This window comes from Vombatus ursinus, unplaced genomic scaffold (genome assembly GCF_900497805.2).
Source record: "Vombatus ursinus unplaced genomic scaffold, bare-nosed wombat genome assembly UNPS02009132.1, whole genome shotgun sequence".
In the NCBI taxonomy this organism is placed as follows: domain Eukaryota; kingdom Metazoa; phylum Chordata; class Mammalia; order Diprotodontia; family Vombatidae; genus Vombatus; species Vombatus ursinus.
The window spans coordinates 3,478,953-3,504,491 of NW_020948910.1; the positions used below are offsets into that span (position 1 = coordinate 3,478,953).

At 34.6% G+C, this 25,539-nt stretch overlaps 1 protein-coding gene across 10 annotated transcripts in view; it reads right to left on the reverse strand.

The window, feature by feature from the left end:
- UTRN (utrophin) overlaps positions 1 to 25,539 on the reverse strand; it is a 620,052-nt gene that overhangs the window by 417,063 nt on the left and 177,450 nt on the right. For all 10 annotated transcript variants that reach the window (XM_027850670.1, XM_027850661.1, XM_027850663.1 and 7 more), the window contains 9 exons: positions 23,857 to 23,949; positions 22,938 to 23,110; positions 20,030 to 20,145; positions 18,776 to 18,936; positions 11,823 to 12,029; positions 8,433 to 8,614; positions 7,624 to 7,774; positions 5,421 to 5,540; positions 2,734 to 2,835 (listed from right to left, as the gene is read on the reverse strand). In XM_027850670.1, coding sequence (XP_027706471.1) covers positions 2,734 to 2,835; positions 5,421 to 5,540; positions 7,624 to 7,774; positions 8,433 to 8,614; positions 11,823 to 12,029; positions 18,776 to 18,936; positions 20,030 to 20,145; positions 22,938 to 23,110; positions 23,857 to 23,949 — 1,305 coding nt within the window. The remainder of the gene's footprint in view (positions 1 to 2,733; positions 2,836 to 5,420; positions 5,541 to 7,623; positions 7,775 to 8,432; positions 8,615 to 11,822; positions 12,030 to 18,775; positions 18,937 to 20,029; positions 20,146 to 22,937; positions 23,111 to 23,856; positions 23,950 to 25,539) is intronic.

A 25,539-nucleotide genomic window follows, 5' to 3' on the forward strand; every position in this document is an offset into this window, starting at 1 on the left:
CCTTGCCCCCTCCTCTCCTCTCCTCTCATGGGGTATCATGCCCTTACCAGAGGGTGTTCTGCCCAAAGGAAGGTAAATTTTGATGGCTGAAACCTATCTAGTTAACATGGAATTTACTGGCTAGATTTTCTTCTCAAAGCCCATGCCTTAAACCCAATTAATTCTCAATCACATAGACTGGACAACAACAGGTCTCTGCCCAAGCACCACTTAATGGTTATTTTTTGGGCATTCCTGGCTCAGGGTGAATGTAAATAGTAACTGTTTCTCTTTTGGCCAGCAACCCTGAAGATCTTACCCTCCCAGTTTGATTTTTTTTTAATTAAAGGGGCCATGGGGCAGCTAGGTGGCACAGTAGATAGAGCACCGGCCCTGAAGTCAGGAGGACCTGAGTTCAAATCCGGCCTCAGACCAAACACTTGACACGTACTAGCTGTGTGACCTTGGGCAAGTCACTTAACCCCTATTGCCTCACTAAAAAAACAAACAAAAAAAAAAAATTAAAGGGGCCATGCCTTGACTCATTTCTTAAAGAGGCTTATTCAATGAATGGGCGTTGCCTCATTCAAAGTGAGTGCTTGAAAAGACCTTAGCTTAAAAAGGCCAAGGTCTCCCACTGCATCCAGGGCTATCTCCAGTTGTCCTGATCAATATCTGGCCACTGGGGCCAGATGGCTCTGGAGGAGAAAGTGAGGCTGGTGACTTTGCACAGCCCTCCCTCACTGAAATCAAATTCAACTGCAAGTCATGTCATCATCTCCCTGATGTCATGGTCGTCGTCTAAAATGAAGGACAAACCACACACACACAACCTGGTTTTATGATGAATGTGGGCAAAGATAAGAGACTATCAACTATTTACTGCCCCCACTGACATCTTTTATGAGACATCTATAAATGTGAGATGTGCAAATTTAGAGATATCTCTACTCCAAATGTTTATATGAACTATTTGTGCCCTACATGTGGTAGACCCTTCCAAGCGCTTATTGGCCATTTATCTGTCAATTATTGGTCATCAGCCACAGTTAGACACACTGTACCTTGACCCCAACATAGTGATGTCATTCTAGTACTCTTCAAAAACAAAAGACAATAGCCAGCCAACCAGATGTCTTTCCTAAACTGCTTTTAAAACATTCTGTCTTGAACTGTAGTTATTCATCTACTTATGTAATCCTCAAGGCTACATTTTAAGCAACTTGAGGACAAAAATAATATCTCATTAATCTTTGCAACTACTTCAGGACTTAGCACACAATGCTTCACATCCAAAAGGTACTCAGCAAATATTTGGTAAATGTCTAATAATGACTAATGATAACCAAAGAAATCAACAAAATATACCCGCTGGTTTGTTCTGAGTTATTTTCACCTAGCTGCTCTCAAATATTACACATGTGCATTTTTATTAAATTATTGGCAAAATATAGGTGTTTCTCTTTAAAAACAACAGCACTGATGTTTGTGGAAATAACTGGATGCATTTGAAAATATGAAATTGAACATTTGAATAAGTACTCTGGAAATAAAGCTGGACCATGTACTTAATTTGTTATTTTTAAACACAGCAATGTGAAAGAAAAATAAAAGTAACTCATATACTAAAATAATATTTAGGCATACTGGAAGAATCCATTATTCAACCAATGACTAGGCCAAACTATTTGGCTTAATCCAAAAAATACTTCATTCAATAGACATCAATGTAAGGAATAGTCCAACTTGGATTCAGTAATAGTTTATTTCATTAGCCTCTAATGATGAAGAATTTATTCAAAAATGAAATTATCATACTACATGTGAGAAGGAATTCCTTTTTTTATTTTTTGGGAGGTAGGAGGGTTACAAATGTGTGATTTCATCTGCTAGGGAAAGGGCTCCTACAGATTCTATGTCTACCAATGCAGACTGGTAACTTGACAATAACTCATAGCTTAGGGGGAAGTATATTGTACTCAGGTATTCCTGAATCCATGGCCAACCCTATGTATGTCCTAACATAGCTCTTCCTATGTACCAAAAAAGATGACAATATCCTTACTTTAATGCAGCATACAGTGTAATAAGTAAGGTAAAGTATACAAAGTAAGCCACAACACAGGGTATGATATATACTCAATTGCAATGGACTATCATAACTCAGAAGAGGAAGAGAAAATTATAATTACTAATTAATTTGGTTATTAATTGATTATAAAACTTATGGTTACTAATTAACTATCTGTCATAAATTAAACCAAGAAAACTCTATGAAGTTTAACAAGTGATCATTTTAGAATTTCTACATTTTTCAGACAAACAATGACCCAAGTATTAGTGTTCTATACTCTAGTCATTAAACTGTGGATGAAATAAAAAAAACTGTTATTACAGTAAAGCCATGAGGTACTAGATATATCCTCTGACCTTCAATGATAAAATGAAGAGGGGAAAGAATTTTGAAGAACACCATAAGGAACTGCCACTAATTTGTAACGGACCTAAAACTGTAAAGCCTTGAAAGCACATCTTAAAAAGAGAATAAATAAGTCTTTAAAATGTAAATTAAGTGTTATCTCCTGACACATCTGTAATGGTTTAAAAGTTTTTGAAAATATTTCTTCATTTAGTGACATATTTGCAATAATAAAGGAAAGATTGATGTAGTTAAACTTTTTGAAATTAGTCATAATTAAAGTTTTCATTTTTTAAAAAATTCTACTTTGGATACTTAAGGTAATTGTTTCTTACCTGTTCTTCCAACAGTTCCTGCCATAGTATATTAATCTCATGCAACCTGTTCCAACGTTCCTCAGTCCAACGGCAAACAGCTGTCCAACGTTCACCAAGTTTCTGAAAAAGAGATTAAATTTTTCCTCACCAAACCTAAACTTGAAGGTGTAGTGATATCTTCTCAAAAATAGTATATGGCTCTTCAAGAAACCTTTTATTGTTTTCATCTAGGAAGCAACTAAATTCATGACTATTTAATTTAAAAATAATCTTATATCCTAGTGGAGTTTTGAAATTTTGACATATTTTCATAATGGAAGTTTCAAAGGATTCTATTTATAATCTAATTACAAAAAATGTTATTGAAATGTCCATAATTGACCATACCATTGTTTCTTTTGAATTGGTTATATTGATATCTGTTTTTAACCTCATGTTCATTTTCTAATTGTTCCTCCTCTATGTCTCAAATCAAAGAACAAAGGAACAAAAGGAACAAAAAAGAAAGAAATCCAGTAAAAGTCAGCAACATAAAAATAAAATCGGACAATATATTCAGTGTCCCATATCTATAGTGTCCTCTACATCTGAAAAAATGGGAGAGTACAGTACATTCTTGTGTTTCTTCAGAGAAAAATTTGTCATTGTATCATATAGCATTCGCTTCCTCCTGTGTTGTTCTGTCCATGTGCATTGTTATGGTAGTTGAGTATGTTGTTTAACTAGTTGTTTTCATTTCACTTTAGATCCTACTTAACCATGCCATCCTGTATGCTTCATATTCATCATTTCTAACAGCACAAGGATAATCATATTCATGCATCATAATTTGTTTAGATATTCCCTAATCAGTGGGCATCTAATTTATTGCCAATTCTTCACTACTATACAGAATGGTGTTATAAATATTTTGGTGTATATATTAGACTTTTTTTTTTAATTTTGACCCCTTGGGGTATAGTTTGAGGCCATATAGCAATGTAGAAAAAATGCTGGATTTGACTTGTGTGGGGTCTATTTCAATTTCTAAAACATACTTTGTGACCATGGGGAATTTAGCAAATTTCCCTCGGCCTCAATTTCTTCTTCTAGCATCTGTGCATAAAAATGCCCAAGACTATCCTCACAGGACTTCTGGGATATTAAAATGTCTTGAAAAACTTGCTAATTTCTCCACTTTTAATTACCTTTTCTCTACCTTGTACAAACCAAGACATGGTTGTAATATATGCCTACATTTGGACTTATATACAACAGCATAAAATTGTATAAAAAATGCCAGCCTAAGTTTACTAAAAGATTCTTCAGGATCATATAAGTGTAAGTGAAAGACAACGTAAGAGAATTCACCTCTTTTTTATGTCACAGACCCCTTTGGCAGTTTGACAAAGTCTATAAAGAACATTTTAAAATAATCTTTTAAAATGTAGAAAAATGAAATATATAGGATTACAAAAAATTATACCAAATTTTAAAATATTGAAATAGTTACCATTTTTTTTTAATTTTTGTAAACCCAAGTACATGGACTACAGACTAAAAAACCTCTGATCTAGTCCAATATTTGGCAAACTGAGGCCCACAGAATGTGGTTCCCCCCCAAAGTCACACAAGCAAAGATTTTAAGTAGCAGAGGCCAAATTCAAATTTAGGTTTTCTGGCTACAAATAGAGTGATTTTCTACTACAGTCATTTATGATAATAAGAGTACTAAATGTATCCTCACATTTTAAAATAAAGGGAGAAAAAACCACCTTTATCAGAAGATCTTTTCTTCCATTTTAAATCAGTATTCTACAAACGTTAATATTTTTATTTGTTTTTATATTGCTTCAAACACTATCTTCAATAATTCAACCACTTTTCATTTATGTTCGTTCAGTTAAGTAATAAGGATCGAGATGTGATTTTCTAAAAGAGCTTAATACTGGAAAACTCACTTAACTATATTTATTGAAAATAGATTTTGACAGTTTTATCTATGTAAGGAGAAGACAGGCTCTTCTGTTGTCATATGCATTGAGAATTAGGGCAGTGATGCATATGCTTGGCAGAGCTGGCCCATTTAATTCATACCCAAAAAAAGGATTCCAAAAGTTGAATTTATGGTATGCTAAATGTAGAGAAATGGATGGACATTTCAATCAATCAATTTCAATCAATAAATCAAATGTTTCAGAAGGGCAAACAGGGCATGGCACAGAGCAGGTGTTTTATAAATGCTCACTGACTAATTGATTGATGTAGGTAAAAACATCAATAACTAGACATGTATGAAAGCAAAAAGGCCCACTCCTTGAAAGAGTGAGGTCTCAACTAACAGAGATCATAACCAGAAGAATATTTGACAGGAACATCATAAGAGTTCCTGTTCAAAAACACATCTATCTAAATGTTGAGAGAGGGTGGTTCTTTCCAGCTCTAAGAGTTTGTAAAATCATATCACATGGGCAATGTAATATCTATCAGAAAATCCACAGTTCACCAAAATAAACCCTCCAATTTCTCTGAAAGTCATCTACATCTTGGCTTTGGAAATGCAGGAAACATCACATTCAAAAAGCAGTTGTTGGAGCTTGTCTATGGCCCAACACAAGAACAGGCATGTAAAACCTTAAGGTGGCTAAGAAGCAGAGAGAAAGACGACAGAGGGTCAAACAAGTACTGAGTCATAGACCAGATGTTCTATGGGCTCAACTATTTACCTGCAGTTGATCTTCCAAGACAGCTGTAGCACCTTCTCCACTGTTCTCATCAACAATCACAACCATGTGAGTTAATGAATTTACTTTCACCTGCTCTGTCTCAAGATCATTTTGCAATTCCTGGGGGAAGAAAAAAAAAAGAACAACTATTATACCCACTCTTGCATATTTTCCCATTTAAAAATCCACTAAGTTTTCATTAGTAATTAAAAACACTTAATGGGGCAATGTATTTAAATTTCCAACCATTAACTTAACAGTTTTACTAATGGAGCCAATACTCTACACATTTCTAAATTCCAAGGCAAATCAAGACAATTTGAAAATCTAATAAATGTCATGCACATTTCCATAAAACAGTCAACACTATTTTTGTAGGACCTAACTAAAAATTGAAGAGAAGAGGCCCAGTACAATGGTGAGTGATACACTAGAGATATAAGTAGAGAATAGATGTATTCCTAACTTTCCTATTTCTATCGAGGATTTCTAATCACCCAGATTTCCAAAACTGGAGCCATTCTTGATTCTTCATCTCCTACATCCAATAATCATCAAATTTTACCAATTCTAAACCTAAAACATTTCTCACATCTGTACTTTCCACATATATAGCCAACATCATAGTCTGAGACTTTCCCACTTCTCCTCTATCTAATACAGTCTCTACAGTTACTGAACTAAAATAAATAAATAAAATATATCCTAAAATATAGATCATGTTACATGCACCTGCTCAGTGCTCTCTACTGCCTCAAGGATAAAAAACAAACTTTTATCTTTGGCATTTGAAGCCCTTCACAGCCTGTAATCAAGCAAACTTTAAAGATTAATTTCATATTAATTCCCCTAACCCACTAAAAATTCCAATCCAAATAGCCTGCTTGCTGTTCCCCATGACATTCCATCTTCTTCCTCCATACCATTGTACAGGCTGTTCCCTAAAACTGGAATGCTCTCCTTTCCTCACCTCTGCCTCTTTCTCACTAGTCAAAAACCCAACAAAAGTACAGCCTCTAGACAAGAGCCATTTCCTGATGTCCTCAGTTTTTGTTGCCCATCCCCCCCCCAAAAAATTAATTTGTATCTAATATCTGTGTACATGTTCTTCCAAAGTAAAATCTAAGTTCTTTAGGGGTGGGGACCATTTCATTTTTTGTTATTTCATTCTCCATGCCTAGCACAATGCCTGATAAGTAGTAGACATTTGATGAATTGACTGATTAATTAATTGGGGAATCTAAGAAGTACTGAGCTTGATTACATAAGTATATAGAATTAGCATCCATACAATTTAGTGAAATCACAAATAAGTAATCACAGAAAAGTCCAAAACTGTATCCTAAATGGGAGGCTACAGAGACAGTAGAGTTTCTAGTAAGTTTTGAGAATCAGGAGCAAAGTAGAAAGAGATAGAATTGGAAAGAACCTAAATAAATCATTTAATTTCTTTCAATTTCTTTCCCTATCACCACCCCCCCCCAAAAAAATAGAGGTAAGAAAAAATACACTTCATTATTTCCCCAATTCACAGGATGCATTTATATGAGTGAAAGGTGAAAATTCTCTGCTTTAGCTTCCTTATCTTGCAGATATTTTTGGAAAATAAAAGAGAAAAAGACATGAGATTGCATACGAGATCATGAGACAATGAAATACTTTGTACAAAGCAATGTACAGCAGATACCTTAAATTTTCCTTTTTCAATAAAAACTAAATGACCAAGAAATAAAGATTAGAATCAATAATCAATCAATAAAATTAATGTGAATCAACTTTTCATCAGAATAGGAAACATTTATGACAAAATGTTCCATTGCATGATTACAGCCCATTATCTCCTCAGCATTATCCCTGCCAGTCACTAGCAAGTCCATGGTTTCTGATCTTAATGAGGAGCCAATGTCTGATTTTTCCTGCAGAAGAGTTAAAATACTAATCTCCTTTAAAAATACTAAGGCTACAATTGAGTATTGTTCTTTTCTTCCTCACAGTCCATTCCCTCCTCTGCATACACAAGAAAAGACTAAGGAAAGAGGGTAGAGACTTTCCCTGAAATTAGCCCTCAGTTTCTAAACAAATAGAGGGCACCTTAAGGACTTTCCCCTTTCTGCACTTATGATAGAACTCAGTAGATTTTTAGAAGGCTAAATGTTGCTTCTCATATTTGATATGGTACACAAGAAATATTAGACAGATTTACTTTATGTTCTTCCAGCTGCTTCTTTAACGATTGTAAATCATCATCCAAGGGGCAGCTTTCCATCTTCTGAATGCGCTCTTCTGTGAGAGTCAGCCAATCAGAGAGTTGTTGCAACTGCTTCTTCTGCAACTCCATGAGTACATCATGCAGCCTGCCCACAGACGAACATAACACAGATTTACTCCCACTGGCTCTTTCATTGTCAGAGGAAAAATAAAATTCAGGCATCAGAAGAGTACAAAATAACACACCCAACTCTAACCATTTGAAGCAGCATTGAGGATTAAACCTTTGTTCTCTCCATAAACCCAAGTCAATGAAACACAGGCAAAGAACTGAAATGAATACCACCCATAATTCATAACAAAATGATTGTTTCATAAATCAGGAATTCCTGTTTATTAAATAGGTGGAAGTTGCTATGAAATGAAGTTTGTCCCTTACTGCACAATACATGGGCTAAAATGAAATACACCCAAAAAAATGCTTCAGAACAATTTGAATATTATCAATTTGACAACAAAACATGCAAATACTGTCATACTGAGTAATTTTAGTAGCTACCAGTAATTTATTTCACTCCAAATTAGCTTCTACGTTACATCTTTTAACTCAGATTTTATTAATGGGTTAGGAAAAAATTGAAGAGCAAACAAAATTTAATTATGCTTTTCAACAGAGACTATTTAATGAATATTTGGTGACAGATTTCTTTTTAAAACATTGTATTTTTTTTACATGCCATGTAGACTACTTTACTCAAGTTAGTTCAAGGAACAAACATCGGACGTGTCCTGGCCGTAACTCACCGGGACTGCCTATCCATACTTTCTACTCGGAGAGCTTCCCACCGAGAGTTCAATAGTGTCATTTGTTCCTGAATCTCGAATCCTTCTTCATCCGATAAAGTGCCCTGTGTTATCAGCTGGTTTCCAGCCTGCAGAACACTACCAACACTGCTCTGATGTGCAGTCAACTCCATCATAAATTCCTAGAAAGACACAACATTACTATGCTTTGTGGGTTGTTCTTTCTGAGGAATCTTAATAAATTGTTTATGCTTAGATGCTAGTGCTGCAGAATAACATAGTGTCCTCAAATGCAGCAGGTTGTATCTTATTTATTTCTAGATATTAAGTCCCTGAAAATGGATATTAAAACATTTCTTGTTTTTAAATTAATTTGAAACTTAAATACTAAAACTTAAACATACAATAAGAAAAGAAAAAGAAAGTCATTATAAACTTAAATACCAAAACTTAAATACAAAGAAGAAAAAAAAAAGCATTGCCATGTGCACAGCAGAACATAAGAGAGGATTTAAAATATATAGCAATAAATTTTTATTTCAAGAAAGCCTATATAATAAATACTACAATTGTGTTCAAAGCTGTCCATCTTTTCTTCGCTTCATCATAAGTTTTCCTTTGTTCTCTACTGTGCTCTTTTTACTTTGTTCTTTTTTCCCCCTTATTCTCCCAAGAAGGCTACAATTAAGCAGATACACACACACACACACACAAACACATATACACATTCTTGCACTTACACATACATATACTTAGATATCCATAATCATACTCATATAGAGACATATACATTTAAATGCATCTATGTAAGACCACATTATATTTGTTTGTCTTCTGTTTCTCTGAGGGTGGATAACATCCTCCTTCATAGGTCCAAGTCTTTCCAAATTTTTCTAAGTCTACCAACTCATCATTTCCTATACCACAGCAATATTACAAGCTTATACTATCTAGTTATTTTAAATAATCTAAAACAGTATTAATATGACTGACATAGTTTCCCTATTTTTCTCTTTTGATTAAATCTATTTTAGCTTTAACTTTGTCTGAGATCATAATTACTACCTGGTTTTTTTCCCCCTAATAAATATTACTCCTGATCTTTATTTTATGTTTGGATGTATGTCCTATGGTAACTGCCAGGTAGTCCAATTATTCTTGTGTTTTCTCTTCTTGATCTGTTCTCCTAATCAATTTTCTTATGTTTCACTTTCTCTTCTATATTTTCATTCTTTATATTTTGTTTTGTTATTTCTTGGTCTCTTGTAACTTAGATGACATCCCTTTGCCCAATTCTAATTTTCAAGGAGTTATTTTCTTCCTTAAGATTCTGGATCTTGGGGCAGCTAAGTAGCACACCGCCCTGGAGTCAGGAGGACCCGAATTCAAATTCAACCTCAGACACATAATAATTCCTAGATGTGTGACTCTGGGCAAGTCACTTAACCCCAACTGCCTTGCCAAAAAAAAAAAATTCTGGATCTCCTTTCCTAGTTGGTTGACTTTCTTTTCATAATCTTCTTGTTTTTCTTGGATTGTTCTTATTTTTTTTTTATTTTCCTCAATCTCTCTCATTTGATTTTTAAAGTCTTTTTTTAAGTTCTTCTATGAATTCTTTCTGAACAGGTGACCATTTGATATTACTCTTTGAGATAGGAAAGGCTTTTTTTGCTTCAACATCTTCCTCTGAAGATGAAATCCAGTCTTCTCTATTCCTACAGTACCTTCCAATGGTTGGGTTCTTTCTCCTTTGCCTGGTCATTTTGTTTATAGGAGCTTGTTACTGCAATCACCTCTAGTCCTGGGGTATGGGGGATGATGTCTCTGGCCTCAGATGCTCCTTCAGTTCTCCCCTCTGGCCTGGAACTGAAACCAAGAATTCCATCCTCCTGTAAGTACCCACAGCCAGCAGCCTCCAGGCTCCCCTGCTTCTGAATCACCAGGTGTGTGCCGATTCCTTCTTGCCCAGGACCATGTTTCAGCAGCACAACTGGATCTGGAGCTCTTTATCAGCAGAGGTTCCCTCAATCTTCCTCTGCTCAGATGTCTCAACTCCCCACACTCTCCGGGAGGTTAAAATTCCTATTGCTGGGGCCAAAACAACCTCCCAACCCAGCTAGCCCCAGGGCACTCTGCTTTTTGTTTCAGTGGAAACTAGCCTGGAGGTGTTTATACTTCACAGGGACCAAACCTCATATCTTCTCAGATTGTTCCAGGAGGACCACTGTTCTGCCCCAACTGTTGTTTATTTTTACCACTCTATGTTCTTCCTGAGGCACTATTTTGTCTTATTTGTGGATGAAATCTGGAGAGCTTGGAACTTTCTGACCTACTCCACCATGTTCCCAGAATCCTCTCATTAAAACATTTCTTAAGAAAAAGAATATAAATGGATATTTTTCAATGGTAATTTTAAGGAACAATAAGAAATAGCTCTGTATTTGAGGTTAACAAAGAATGTACAATGATCCTATGAAGTTGATAGTATAAATATAACCAATACCCAGTTTCACAAATCAGGAAACTGAGGTAAAATTATGTGCCTTAAGTTATACTACTTTGAAATGGTAACACACACAAATTAATCCAGTTTTTGTGAGTACAAGTCCTGGACTCCTTTACCACGTTACACCAAATGAATTCATAACATGAGAAATAATTCATGAAAATAGGACTTTGTTCAGTTACTTTCATATCCAAAGGGGGGTTCGATGAAATCAATTGTCAAAAGTCCACCATACAGAAAAACTATGCAATCATTAAAAAGTTTATCTCACACACACACACAGGTAAATTGATTATACAATAATAGAATGGAAACTCTTTGAGGGCAGAACTCTTTCACTTTCGTCTTTGTATTCCCAGCACTCTAAGTGCCCTGCACAGTGGGCACTTCATAAATATTTGTTGGATTAAATTTTGTTTAATTACTTTCAATAAAATTCAGCATTTATTAAGCAGATTCCTATAACAAAACAACTGCTAGCTGAGCAAAATTAAGATTTAAGACAAAACTGAATGTGGTACTTCCTACAGCATCAACAAATAAGGAATCGCATCAAAGAACAAAAAAAAATGCTTTGAGGCTTCTTTCTTTTAAAGAACATACCTTAAGACTGATAAAGCTGTGCCTTAATTTTCAAACAGTTACTACAATCTATACAACTTATAATAAGATTAAAATCCTAAATCCAATTCCAATCCTCAGTTAATCATCTGCCTAGAATTTCATAACAAACTACAGTTTAAATATCACAAGTCTGAAAATATGCCATGACCTTTACGAAGAGCATAATTTAGGAAAGAAAACAAACACTATTGAAAAGCCTCTGTAATAAAGTAATGAAAATTGTGCTTGATGATTCATCATAGTAAAATACAGCTATTTACTTCATGAGTAGCAAACTGTTCTTTGACTTCCTCAACATCATCAGAAATGTCATCTTGCTCTTGAAATGTGTCTTCAGCTGAAAGTAGCCATGTTAGAACTTCTTCCAAAGCTACTTGGTAACTATCCAGGTCCATATCCATTTCCGTGACCGTACTGGGGGTCTCAGCTCTAGAACCTTCATGTTCTTCCTCTTCTGGTGCTGCAGCCTATAAACACAAAAGGGAAAATGACATCTTTGCCGTGAATAGAAAAGGCTTCCCATCACTAAAGATGAAGCCCTTCAATCAACCAACCAGTACTTATGAAATGCCAATTAAATGTGGGGCCCCATAGTCTCTGTCTGCTGATCTAGTTAGGGAGAAATGATCAACACTCAAGAAACATTCAAGACAAGAATTAATTAAGGGGCTGTATGTTACAGAATATAGATGCTACTAGAGTACAGAAAAGAGAGGCAATAAGTAAGGTTGAGAATAGCCAGAAAAACATTCATAAAAGAGGGGTGACTGGAAATAATGGAAGTGGAGAACCAAAGATGTAGAACAAGGACATTCTGGAGGATCAGCAAGAGACAGGTCTGACACAGAATGAAATGCATTTGGTCGGTGTGTTGTGGAAATTAAAATTAGATGGTGCACAGCATAATGCTTTAAACACTCCTTATGCTTAATTTCTGATGGAACTGAATTAAAGCTGGATAGGTAGTACGGGACCAGATTATAGCATGTCTTGGAAACCACACAAAGAAATTTAAATTATCAGGTAATAGGCCACAGAAAAACACTGGAAGTTTGATCAACAAAAGGGTGCAGTAACTCAAATCCTGTTTAAAAGGATTACTCTGGATGCAATATGCAGGATTGACAAAAGTAAAGAGAGAATGAAATCAGAGAGAAATTGTCACAGTAATCCAGCAATAAAGTGATGAGGGGCTCAGTGAGGCTAATGAAGTAGCAATGGGAGCAGAATACACATGCATGCACACACACCCACACACTCTCTCTCACACACACACACACACACACACACACACACACACACACACATACATGAGAAATGTTTTTGCAAGACAACTAAAGAACTGATGTACTGGATCTAAGAGAGAAAACAGACTGATGAATCAAAGATGACTCCAAGGATTCCAGCTTGCATAACCACTAAAAGAACAGAGCTGCTACCAGCAAGGAGTAGGAAGCTGGATCGTTCCAAATAAAAGGGCGTAGGGAGCATATAGGAAAATGCGCCTCACTTCAAAGAGGAAACTAAAGTCTAGAGATAATGAGTAACGTGTTAAAGGTCAATTATGAAGCAGCTTGGTGGTATGCAGTGGATAGAGCACTGGGCCTGTAGTTAGGAGGACCTGAATTCAAATTCAACCTCAGATACTAACTAGCTGTGTGACTCTGGACAATCACAACCTCTGTTTGTCCAGGTTTCTGCAACTGTAAAATAAGGGGTAATCACAGCACTTACCTCTCAGGGGTTTTGTGAGGATCAGATTAGATAGTATTTGTAAAGCACTTAGCATTATGCCTAGACACCATATAAATGTTTATCCCCTTATTTACCTAGTGACAAAGATATGTTTGCTTTAAAGTGACTGTCAAATAGTCAAGAGAAATATTATCCGAGGATAGTAATGTTATCCTAACACTGCAATAAGGAAGCAGTGTCCAGAAGGAGGGAGGTAGTGATCCCACAGGATCCTTCCCTGGTCAATGCTGGATCACTGAGTTCAGTTCTAGGCACTACAGTGTAGGAAAGAAATAGACGAACTTAGGTATGCCCTCCCAGCCCATTGCTATCTATTATTATTATGCTAGCATGAAACCTACCCTCTTCCAAATTTCCCTTATTCTGTCAAGAATACCAACAACCATCTTGTCATCCAAATACATCACTGGGATATCATTCAAGTCACTCACCTCAAATGTCAAATCTTGTTTCTACCTTTGAACAGATCTCTTACATTCAACAACTTCTCTCTATTTCACACAGCCACCAACTAAATTCAGACCCTCAATTTCTATTGCCTAGATCCCCAATTGATCTCCTTGCCTCATGCCTCTCTCTACATCAAACAATCCTCCAAATTCTCCCTTATTCAGCAAATTCCACTGACTCCCTTATTATCCCTAAGATCAAATACAAACCCTTCTAGATGTCATTTAAAGTCCTTTAAAACCTGACCCAGCCTTATTAAATCATTCCTCTTCACATAATCTACAATCCAACAAACTGTCCTTCTGTTTCTTATGCACAGAACTCCATTTCCCATCTCTTTGCTTTGGCACTTGCTATCCCTATGCCTAAAATGCTCTTCCCCCTTGTCTTCTCACTTGTGCCTCTTAGAATCCAGTTCTCTTCAGTACAAAGCTGAAGAGACACCATCAACATAAAGTCTTTCCACATCTCCCAAAGCACTAGTGCTCTGACTCCAAAATTACCTTATATCTATTTGGTATATATCTATATAAATGCATGTTATCTACCTAGCTTGACTGTGAGCTTCTTGAGAGTAGGGACTACTTCCTTTTTGTTGTTGTATTGACAGAATCAGGCAACAAGAAGACAGCGAATAAAATGTTACTTGATTACAATAAATGGGAGTACCCAAGGAGCAGGCAGATGAAATGAAAGCTTGAAAAGACACATAACAAAAGATGGAAGGCACAAAACCAAAGACAAATCCGAAAGAGCAGCATAAACTTTTGAGAATGAAGGAAAAGTTAAATTCCAGAATTAACTGAAACTTCACCAGAAAAATATCAAAGGAAAAAACAAAGTGTGGAGAATGGAAACAAATGGGCAATAAGTATTTATTAAGCCCTTACTACATGCAGAGTATTGTGCTTAGGAGCAGATACATGCACAAAACATTCAACTTGGAATTAGGAGTTCTAGTTCTGCCATTAACTAGGCTTATTACCTTAATCCAGTTATTTACCTGTCTGGGCTTCAATCTCCTCACCTATAAAATGAGGAGGTGGTAATCAAATGACCTTTCAGCTCATCTACACTGCTAAATCCTAGTATCCTATGATAAAACTAGAGTATAGATTTTTTTTTTTGAAAAAATAGTTTGTGAGAACTCCAAAGAGAAGAGAGTGATGATCAGGAGCCGGAATGGGTTCACTAAGTGAGGATAAAACCGATATGCACCTCATTTACATTTCTGTTAGTGTTCCTAGACTGATAGATACCAGTACAATACAGCAGATATATTAGCTTTAATATATTCAAGGTATTTGAAAAAAAAAGGCTCAAAAGATCCTTGTAAGCACCATGGACAAATAAATATTAAACAAATAAGTATTCGACATTAGTATAATGAAAATGATTCATAACTGGCTGCTCAACCAAATCCAAGGAGTATTGATTAATTGGCTGATATCACAGAGAACTCAACAGTAAATTACAAGACTCTTGTACTTGGCCCATTCGAGTTTGACACTGTTATCCAAGTCTCTGAAGAATACAGGAAAAGCATGCAATTCAAATTGACAGGTAAAATAAAGTTGAAAGTAATAGTAAATACTGTTTAAAACGAACTCAGAACTTTTAAAGATTCTGACAAGGTGGGATGGGCTGAAACTTAACCTGGCATAACTTATTAGAGATAAAGTCCTATATTTAGATTTTTTAAAAATCTCCTGGAAACATATATGATGGGAAGGAGTACCTCCAAAATTCTCCATTTATTTTTTTTAAAAAACTCATAAATAAGGAACATTTAGTGACTTCAACATAACCTTAAGCCAACATTATACAATGGTTTGAAACCACATCATAAGAAGTGTAGAAGGAAGAATCATGAAGGGTCTGAAAATTATGTCAATAAAAGAAGATTTAAGAGATTGTCAAGGATTAACCTGGAAAGGAGAAGATTTGAAGGAATATGATGAGTTATCATTAAGTATTTGAAAGGTTATCATGAAGAAAAGGAAATAGATTTAATCAATCTACTGAGGGGGAAAATAGGTGCAAAAGAAAAAAAGTTATAGGAGGGAGACCTTAGTTTACTATATGGAAGAAATTCCAATGATTGAAAATATTTGACAAATAAATGTGACTCTCTTATGAGTTCTCAAAATTTGAATTATTAAAAAAATAGACTGGATGACAACCTGTCAAAATTTCTTCAATGGGTTGCCTAGGTGATCTTTCCAAACAAGATTCTATGAATTAAAGAACTGATCAGTGAAAAAATAGGATAAATTTCTACATGGATAAATTCACAGTAAGATAACTAAGAAAGGAAAAGATCTTCATAAATTCTGTTTAATCCTCATTAAAAAAAAATACTCAATTAAAATAAATAAGTAAAACTGGTGGGGGGGTAGGGAATAACAGCAATATATAGATTTATTCCTGGAAGAAAAGAAGTTTCTAATCCTTCAAAATGTCTTTTGACTTCAAAGACCTTGCAAGATCAGAGAAAAAACTATTATTTGACTGGGGAAGGAAGAGCAAGAGTAAATCAAGATGAGAGATTGGGTCTTTGCCATGAAATAAAAAGTTGTAATCCTAAACAAGCTGAAAGCATTTTATGTTGTTTGAATATTTTGACTCATTTTTTAATTGGCATCTGTAAAGTTGGACCCTGCTGGACTAAGAACTCAAATAACCCTAGCACATGGCTAGAGTAGGTGGAAAAAAAAAAGCCCTGATATTATCAAAGTGCAGAACTCCCAAAGTGAGCACCTGACTGATTCATGTAGATCATACCACTCTACTTAAAAGCTCAATGGTAAAAGGAAATTCAATACCTGAAAATGAGCATCACTTCAGACAATAAACACTAGCCTTTTTGGCAGTTCATGCAAGGAAGCTGCTTTAAAACAAGAAGCCAGATTGAATGGAGACGACGTAGGACAGTGAAAATCATACTGGGCTGGGAATCAAGAGACTTGGGTTTGAGGCTTGCATCTTTCTTTATGCAACTTTATATAAATTACTCAGTCTCTAACTACATCATTTCTATTACTGCATCTCTAAAATGTCCTCCCTCACCACAGAGGAAAAGTGGGAAACCCTGTAACATGCTAAAACTGAGTTTTTGGGGGGAAAAAAAACAACAGGTCAAAACAACCAAAATATTGTTGAATATTTTATTGAACTCATTTGAAAATGCTGGGAAGTTGAACAATTCCCTCTGAGTAAACTGATGCTAAATGATAGGAGGTTGTAGTGGTAATAGTGATGGTAGTTGGTGGCATAATAACCACAGTATCAGCAGATGACATTTATATCCTGCCTTAAGATTTTCAAAGCATTTCACATTTATTATTTCATTTTAGCCTTACTACTGGGCTACAGGTATTATTATCCCATTTGGCAAATAAGTAGATTAAAGTTCAAAGAAGTAACTTATCCTCAAACAAACAGCATTAAACTGAAATTGCCCTAGATCACATAGCTAGAAATTATCTACTAGGTATGAGACATAGTCTTCCTGACATCAGATGCAGTCCTCTATTTAAAAATACACAGTTTTGCTGCATTCCTTTCCAAATAGAGGTCATGAACCAATAGTAATTTTAGAGAAAAATCAACCAGAAAAGTATTTATTAATAGCCTACTATGCATTTGTGTTGGGCAGTAGGGATAGACATACAAAGAATGAAACAATCCCTATTCACAATGAGTTTATAATCTAATGGATGAGACAAGTGCGTATAGAAATACAGAGCATAATTTTCAAGTTAGTAATACAAATATGCAAATTAATTGACTTTAATATAGTTTGGGAGAGATCATTGCCAATTGTGGGGGGGGCGGATCAGAAATGGCTTCCAAGAAAGAAAGATTCAGCTAAAGCTGAATCTTAAAGAGGGGGACTCTAGGAGATTAAAAAAGTGTGGTGATCTTCCAAGGAAGGAGATGGAAGGTGGAGTGTCATGAGAAATACATAGAAAAGGCCAGTTTGGTTGGGTAGCAGAGGACAGGAGTCCTGAAAGGTAGACTGGGACAAGACTGTATAGGGCTTTAAAAGTTGACAAGAGAAGTTTGTATTTTACCCTAGAGGTTAATAGGAAGCCAGTGGAATGAGTTGAGTAGAAAAGTCACAAGGGCAGAATTGCACTTAAAGAAAATTACTTTAGCAGCAGTGTGAAGAATGCACTGGAGTGGTGAGACTTGAGGCAAGGAGACCAATTGAGAGACTACTGCAATAATCAAAAGGAATGATTATGAGAGTTTGAACTAAGGTGGTAGCTGTGTGAGCAGAGATCTGGGTAGCTGGCATTCCAGTACTAAAAAAAAAAAACAACAACAACAACAAAAAAACAAAAACAAAAAAAAACAAAAAAAAAACCCAAGTATTACAATAACAGAATATACTATGTTAAAAGCAAAAAAGTCTATATCATTTTTTATGGCACTTTGTTTTGTTTTGTTTTTAATTCTATTATTTTGGGGGGAAAACTAGGACACCAAGAAAGAAGTTGAAGATTGAAGACCCAGTATGGTAGTATAGAAAGATATTCATCTAGGAGTCTTAGTAAATAGCTCTGACACTTACAAGGTATGTGGATAATATTTTAATAATAATGAGGATGATGATGGTGATGATGATAATGGTTACACTGTTACAGCGCCTACAAGATGCCAGCCACCGTGCTAAAGGCTTTATAATTATTAACTCATTTGATCTTTAAAATAACTCTGGTAGGTAGAGGCTATTATTTTCCCTATTTTACATTTGAGGAAACTGAGAAAGAGGTTAAATGATTTGTTCAGGGTCATATGACTAAGTAAATGCCTGAGGCTGAATTTGAATTCAGGTCTTCCTGAAGAGCTGTATCCACTGTGCCACCTAGCTGTCTTGAATGGAGAAAACATTGTAATTTGACAACTCCAAGACTCAATATTCTCATATATATAACGAGGAGGATTGGACTACACTGACCTTTAAAGCGCCTTCCAGATCTATGAATTCTCACACACTTACTTGCACAGTAAATTCTCCTTCTTCACATTCTTTTTTATATCTCCTCGGAAGAGTTTCGACTTCCCGAATGTCTTCCATGGTGACTTGCTGAGGAAGCACCTCAAACAAAGATGTTAAATACATAATTATGGATTTCTTGTCAGGAAGCTGAACAGCAACATCTATAAATCGAAGGAAATAAGAAATACCTTAGACTTCTCATGTGAAATGTGTGAATGGAACATATTGGAGTAATCACTCAAAGTTAGAAATAGTAATCCACCAGCTTGCACATGAATTGTACCTAGCCAATAACCCATGAAGTTAATAAATTACTTCTTTGAAATAACAGAATTCACTAAATTTCCCTTCTGTGGGATATACGAGAAATAAAAAATATGTAATTTTATTTATTTCCCACCAAGAAAATTATGCAAAAATATTCCTAATTCATGTGTGCAGATGTGGTCACATTCACAGTAGCCACATTAGCTGTTGAATGTTGGCTCTTTTAGCAAAACTTTTGGCAGTAGTAAACAAAATTAAATAACTTTTTGTCACTAAATATCATATAGTCAGAAAAGTAGTGAATTATGGAATTTCAAAAAAATTATACTTTTAAATTTCATATTCTATGTTATTTATACATGGTACATTTTATACACACATACACACCTACTCACACACACACACACACACACACACACACACACACCCCTCACCTCAATGTTGTAATTGCAAAGAAACAGAGAGTGAATAACATCTTCATTTACGATAAAGAAGTTGAAAAAATATCAACCCTAAAGCATTTTGTTTGAAATCTGTGTGTAATTTCAGTAAATGGCAGGAATAGTTGAAAAATACTTTAGGTAAAAAATCTCTATGGAAACACATGGAGTTACATATTAAATTAAACAAATGTAACTCACCTATCCAAATTATATGAAGACAGCTGTTTAATCATCATATTTTCCCAAAGGTTAAGGTTATTCCCCAGGAGGAGAATAATTACAAATAAGAAAAAAATGGCACAATACTATAATGGATACTTCAACCTTTTTTAACAGTCCTTATATTAGCTAAGAAGAAATATTTTAGAGCACTCCTTTTCAAATTTAAGGGCCCATGAGTATGTTACTGCTAAACTGAAGTTAAAAATTTTAATATACTCAAAAATATGATGCCTCTCAAAGGAATGGCAATTGTGCCCAATTTTCCAAATTGTAAAATGCCTTAAAATGTTTAAACATTAGAAATAAAAATCTTACACAGTACCTTCAGGATCTAACAGCTTTTCAATACCCAGATGTTTTTGAGCCTTGCTAAAAGCATGTTCCAGTCGCTCAACTGGGGACATTTTAGTAACTCTATCCCAGTTAAAGAGATCAGGTCTGAAAAAACAAGATAAACAAGGTCAACACAGAAGACAATGTAATTATTATTATAGTCTAGTATAAAGTTTGTTTGGGGTCTTGAAAATAAAAACAATAATAATTTGCTTTCTATATCACTATTGTCTATAATCAAAATATCATAAAACATATTATAAATCTTGAATGAGCTATGTGTATAACCAATATTTAAACATAATTCTCAAAAAGAAATATATCAGAAAAACTAATTCACTCAACAGTTACTGAGCATCCAGGCCCTAAGGGAAAAAAACTCTGATTATATCCCTACTGAGTGAATTGCCATTTTCCTTAGCTGCCCAATTATTTCTCTTAATGGGATAATTTTCTGCAATAATCAACTGTTCCTCCTTCTAACTTCTGTTTACTATACCACTATTTTCCTTTATACCATGTTCAAAACATTAGTGTCAACTTTGACTCTTCTACATCATTTCTCACATCCAATCAGTGGCCAAGCTCTATGGAATTGACTTTCATAATTTTCTTCATGGCTATCTATCCCTTCCTCTCCATTACCACTACCGTGGTATTCATACTGAATTCTAAAACCATTTATTTGGACTATTACAATAACATATTAACATGTCTTCCCAGCTCCAGTCTCCACCTCCAATTAATGCATCATACAGTGGTCATACTAAATTTCTTCCTTCATCAATCTAGTCATGTCATTCTTGAGATCAGTTCTCTTTGTTGGCCTTACTGTCTACTATATAAAATTCATTTATCTTTGCCTGACATTCAAGACTATCCACAACTTACCACTATTATATCTTCCCATCTCTATCTCTAGCTAACCATAACCCATAAAGGGTATCATACTTTCTCATGTCCATTCTTTTGATGTACTGTACCCTATGCCTGGAATAGTCTTCCTTTTACAAAACACTCCCCACTTGCTCAATGACTATTCATATTTTAAAGACCAACTCAAAATATCACCCTCCTCCAAAAAAAAAAACAAAAAAAAAACAACCTCTTCGAGTTGTTAATGGACAATGACTATTCCCTTACTGGAGCAAACAATGCGCTTTGCTTTTATGTTTCTTATGCATTTAATTTCTTGTTATGGTTATCTGTGAAAATAACATATTATATCTCCTTTCTAATCTATAACTTTTATTGTGGGGCTATGTCTTTTCTGAATTTTTATCTCACCCAGCACCTACCAGAGCATACTATACAGAGAGGTGAAGTGATTTTGCTTGTACACCTTTTTGTTCTACCTACAAGTACATGTTCTAAACCTATCTTGAAGTTTCTTCATAAGAAGCATTTGCAAATATGTACATGTATAGCTATATATGTGTACACACACACACATATGTATATGTGTGTATATACATGCACTGAAGAAACAACAGCACAAAAGAATGGCAAGAACAGGTTAGGAGGAGGAAGAGGAAAGAAAAGAAACCGTAATTTCTGGAATTGAAATAAAGGCACTGGGAATGAGAAAATCTGGAAATCACTGTGTACATTATTTTTGATGCCAATATGAAACAGAATAACTTCTTAGCTACCACTGATTTTTACTTCTGTCCCATAAATGAAACAGGGATAATTAATCTTGTAATGAATCTTAAATCTAAATAGACACTTATGTGGGTCTTAAATGTTAGATCAAAGTGCTAACTATAAAGTTGTGATACAGTTATGCTTTATTTTTATTTTTCAGTTCTTACCAAGAAGCCTTCCTATCAACAACAAAGTCCACATCAGATCTCGTTAAGGGAAACATCAAATATTTTACCACCATTTTTTCCTACATTTTTGCCTTCCTTATGATCATTAATATCACAAGATAACTGAAGCCCATTCTGCCTTAAAACTGTATTTTCATTACTTACTATAAGACTACAATAGGTTACTTAGGAAAAAGATTAAAATCAGGGTTCTTTCTAGATATGCAATTAAATCTGCTGTAGCTAAGTACATGACATGTGATAGAAACAGACAAAATAGTTCAAAGTTATAATATTTGTACAACAACAATAAAAGTCTACTTTCCTTATATACTCTGTATAAACTCTTTTTCCCTCTAATGAATGTAAGGCATATTTGAAGGGTATGTGTATATGTGTGTTGGTGTATACATATACGCACAAACAATGGTTCATTTTTACTGTTACTACAGAAGTATCACAACCTTGAAACCACTGATTATTTCTATTAGTCTAAAACACTAAAAATTTGCTGACTTTAAAAAAAACTTAAATATACACTAAAAACTACTTTGTATTTTAGGAGGAAATGGATACTTAGACGATGTTATATAATTGAAAACAAATGTCTAAGCCTAAATGCTACTTGATTATCTATGAAGAAAAAGAAAAATTTCTTCAAGGACACTGAAATCCTTTTATTCCCCTCAAATGGTTTTAAAAAAAAAAACTTTTGGCAATAAGAGTACTTGAAACTAACAAGAACTATTGTTTACACATAAGACTGGCTGATGTTTAAAGAGTGGGATTAAAGCATGCCAAGCATTTCAACTTTTTTTGTTTAAATTAGAAAGTAGGTGGAAGAAATCATGGAAGCTATATTGTGGCCTTGGCATTTTCTCATGCAAGAAAAATCCCCATTAGTAGTTTTCTTAATCACAATTATTTGGCAAAGTGGGAAAACTGAGAGCAGGGGGCTATAATTACCCAAGAAAACTATATGCTTTCATATAGATTTGGCCTATAAGATCTCTTAAGTCCCCCTCCAGTTCTTAATCTATGACCTTATGTTTTTATGATCTAAAACTGGGTAAAATTTCTTACTTGTGTCGATGGAGAACGGCATTAAAGGCCAACCCATCAGCCCAACTTGTGGTGAAATTGAGAACGTTGACCTGACTGTAAGGCCTGGTTGACTGCCGAACCCAGCTCAGAAGAATCTTCTCACTGTTTGTCTGCTGTAGGTCTGACATGATATCTTTCATGACATCTTTTACCTATTTAATTAGAAAAGCACAGTTGCCTGGTCATTTTGAAAAATTCCTTGAATAAAACATGCTACATTCATAAACAAATACCATCCAACTCATATGTATCATATAGCAACATGTTTTGTTTTGTTTTTTTTTAAACCACAGGTATAACAAAGTAGTCATTTTAAAAAAAAACATAATAGTTGGTTTTCAGTAAGAAGGAGGGGGGAAATAGAGGGGAGGGAAGGCTGCAGAAAGGGATGGAGAAAGAAAAGGAGGAAAGAAAGAAGAAAGAAAAAAGAAAGGAGGGAGGGGAACTATTCCCTGAATTAAACAAAAAAATCTGAGGTCAAAGAATAAAACCTATGTATGCAAAAGCAAAACAAATTAAAATATAAAATAGAAGTTCTTAACTGGGGTCCAAAAACTTATTTTTCAAATATTTTTCTTTTGAGAAAAATAAACTTTATTTAATATTAATAGCATTTCAATGTGATTGGTTTCCTTTTTAATATTACATATTCTATTTTATACATTTTAGAATATTTTTTGTAAGGTGTCCTTAGGCTTCACCAAATTACTGCAGAGGTCCAAAACACAAAAAAGGTTAAGAACTTCTAATCTAAAATATGACAAACTTTCTTCTATTATTCAAAAGTTAGATGCTTTTTAAAAATAGGGAAGGAAAAAAGAAAACATAGGCTTGGAGGTCTTTTATATTCCTAAAAATAACTATTTTTAGGGAGGGAAATGGACCAAAATTTCTCCACCTGCCAGTGCAAGATGATACTCCACAGTAAGCCCAGTGTCAATTTGTGATTTCCATCCACAATATCAGTTCCTCCTATGTTTACTAGTTCTACCTGTGAAAAAAAATAAATGGCCTTAAGTCAATTATGTCAATAAAATATTTTACTTTCTTGAGTATTTCTCTCTTTTTTAAATATCTTATTGATTTTTTTAAAACAAAGGTGGCACTTCTCAACAATTTCATCCATTCCTCCTCACACTCAACAAAACACCCTCTTGTAACAAAGATGCACATTTAAACAAAATAATCAACACATCAGACATGCCTTGACTTTTTCACGAACAAAGATCCAATGGTTTGAGTAATATGAGAAAAAACTATAAGTCAATAATGCTATTATTGAAACATATTTAATACTAGAGCCTCCACTAAGATACTATGGGATACTTAACTTCAATGCATAGTTGACTCCTAGTTCTCAGACTCTATCAGCTCAGGATATATCCTTCCTTCTTTCCCAAGTTGTAAAGACTAAAAATATAGCCCAGTGGTAGACTTCGTGCCTCTCATCTAAAGACTAATCTAGGGAAAAAAAATCTAAAAAGCCTCATCACTAGAGAGTTAACCACCAGATGTTGAAGTTTTATGGCTAAAGAAATTCATTAAACTGTTTATGAAAGGCCCAGAGCAGTTGCATCTGCATCCATGGCAGCAGTGCCCACCGAGAGGAATTATCACTATTTTCACTACTGTTACATTCAAATGATATATCTTTTGAAATATTTCAGCAACAATAGAGCAACTTTCTACTTACTTATTAAAGCAAATGACTATATAAGGAGTCATACAAAATGAGCTTAATTTTTCTCATAACTTACAGACAGACACAGGATAATGTGCTTTTTTTAAAATAAAACAAAACATGATAATTATACTTGCAGAGGTACAGCAAATTTTTGATTTCACAAAACTAAAGGATGTTTTCTTACATGTCAGTGGGCATGAAGAGTCCTAAACGCCCACAAGTCTTGGCTAGCACAACAGTTATTTAAGAATAATGGTGATTCATTGCATATGCTATTACATAAAAAAGTCAACAATATTGTCTAAGAGCGATGAAGGTCTTATAAGAATTCAACAAGAAATGTTATATTTATTCCCTTTTATAATCCCCCAAATTACTTAATAATCACCTTCATTTTCCTGGACATTCTCATTTGAATTTTTAAAATGTATACATATATACATACATACATATGCATGTGCATATTTTTAAAGTGCATACACATGCTCATATATACACATATAAAGTATCTCCTAGGGAGCTGCATTAACAAATGTTACTAGTTTGTGTATATTTATTTAAATGTTGATAGTGTATATCAGATATATTTCTTTTAAAATATACTTTTAAAACATTTTTAGTACATTGTCTTTATGTGATATATGAGATAAAGGATAGGTTTATCTTACCAAACTTATAAAATACAATAGATTATAATAAAGATCACAACTCCTGTAATGTAGAACCTCTGATACACCATCTATACATTTAACATATAGAACAGGCCTGCACAACCTGCAGTCCATGGGAGCTTATAGCTTGAGGGCCACTTGCAGCAAGCCAAAGGATTTCCTCTACATTTCCTTCTACATTTTTCTACATCTACATCCTTCTACATTCCTCTGCATTTCCTTCTAC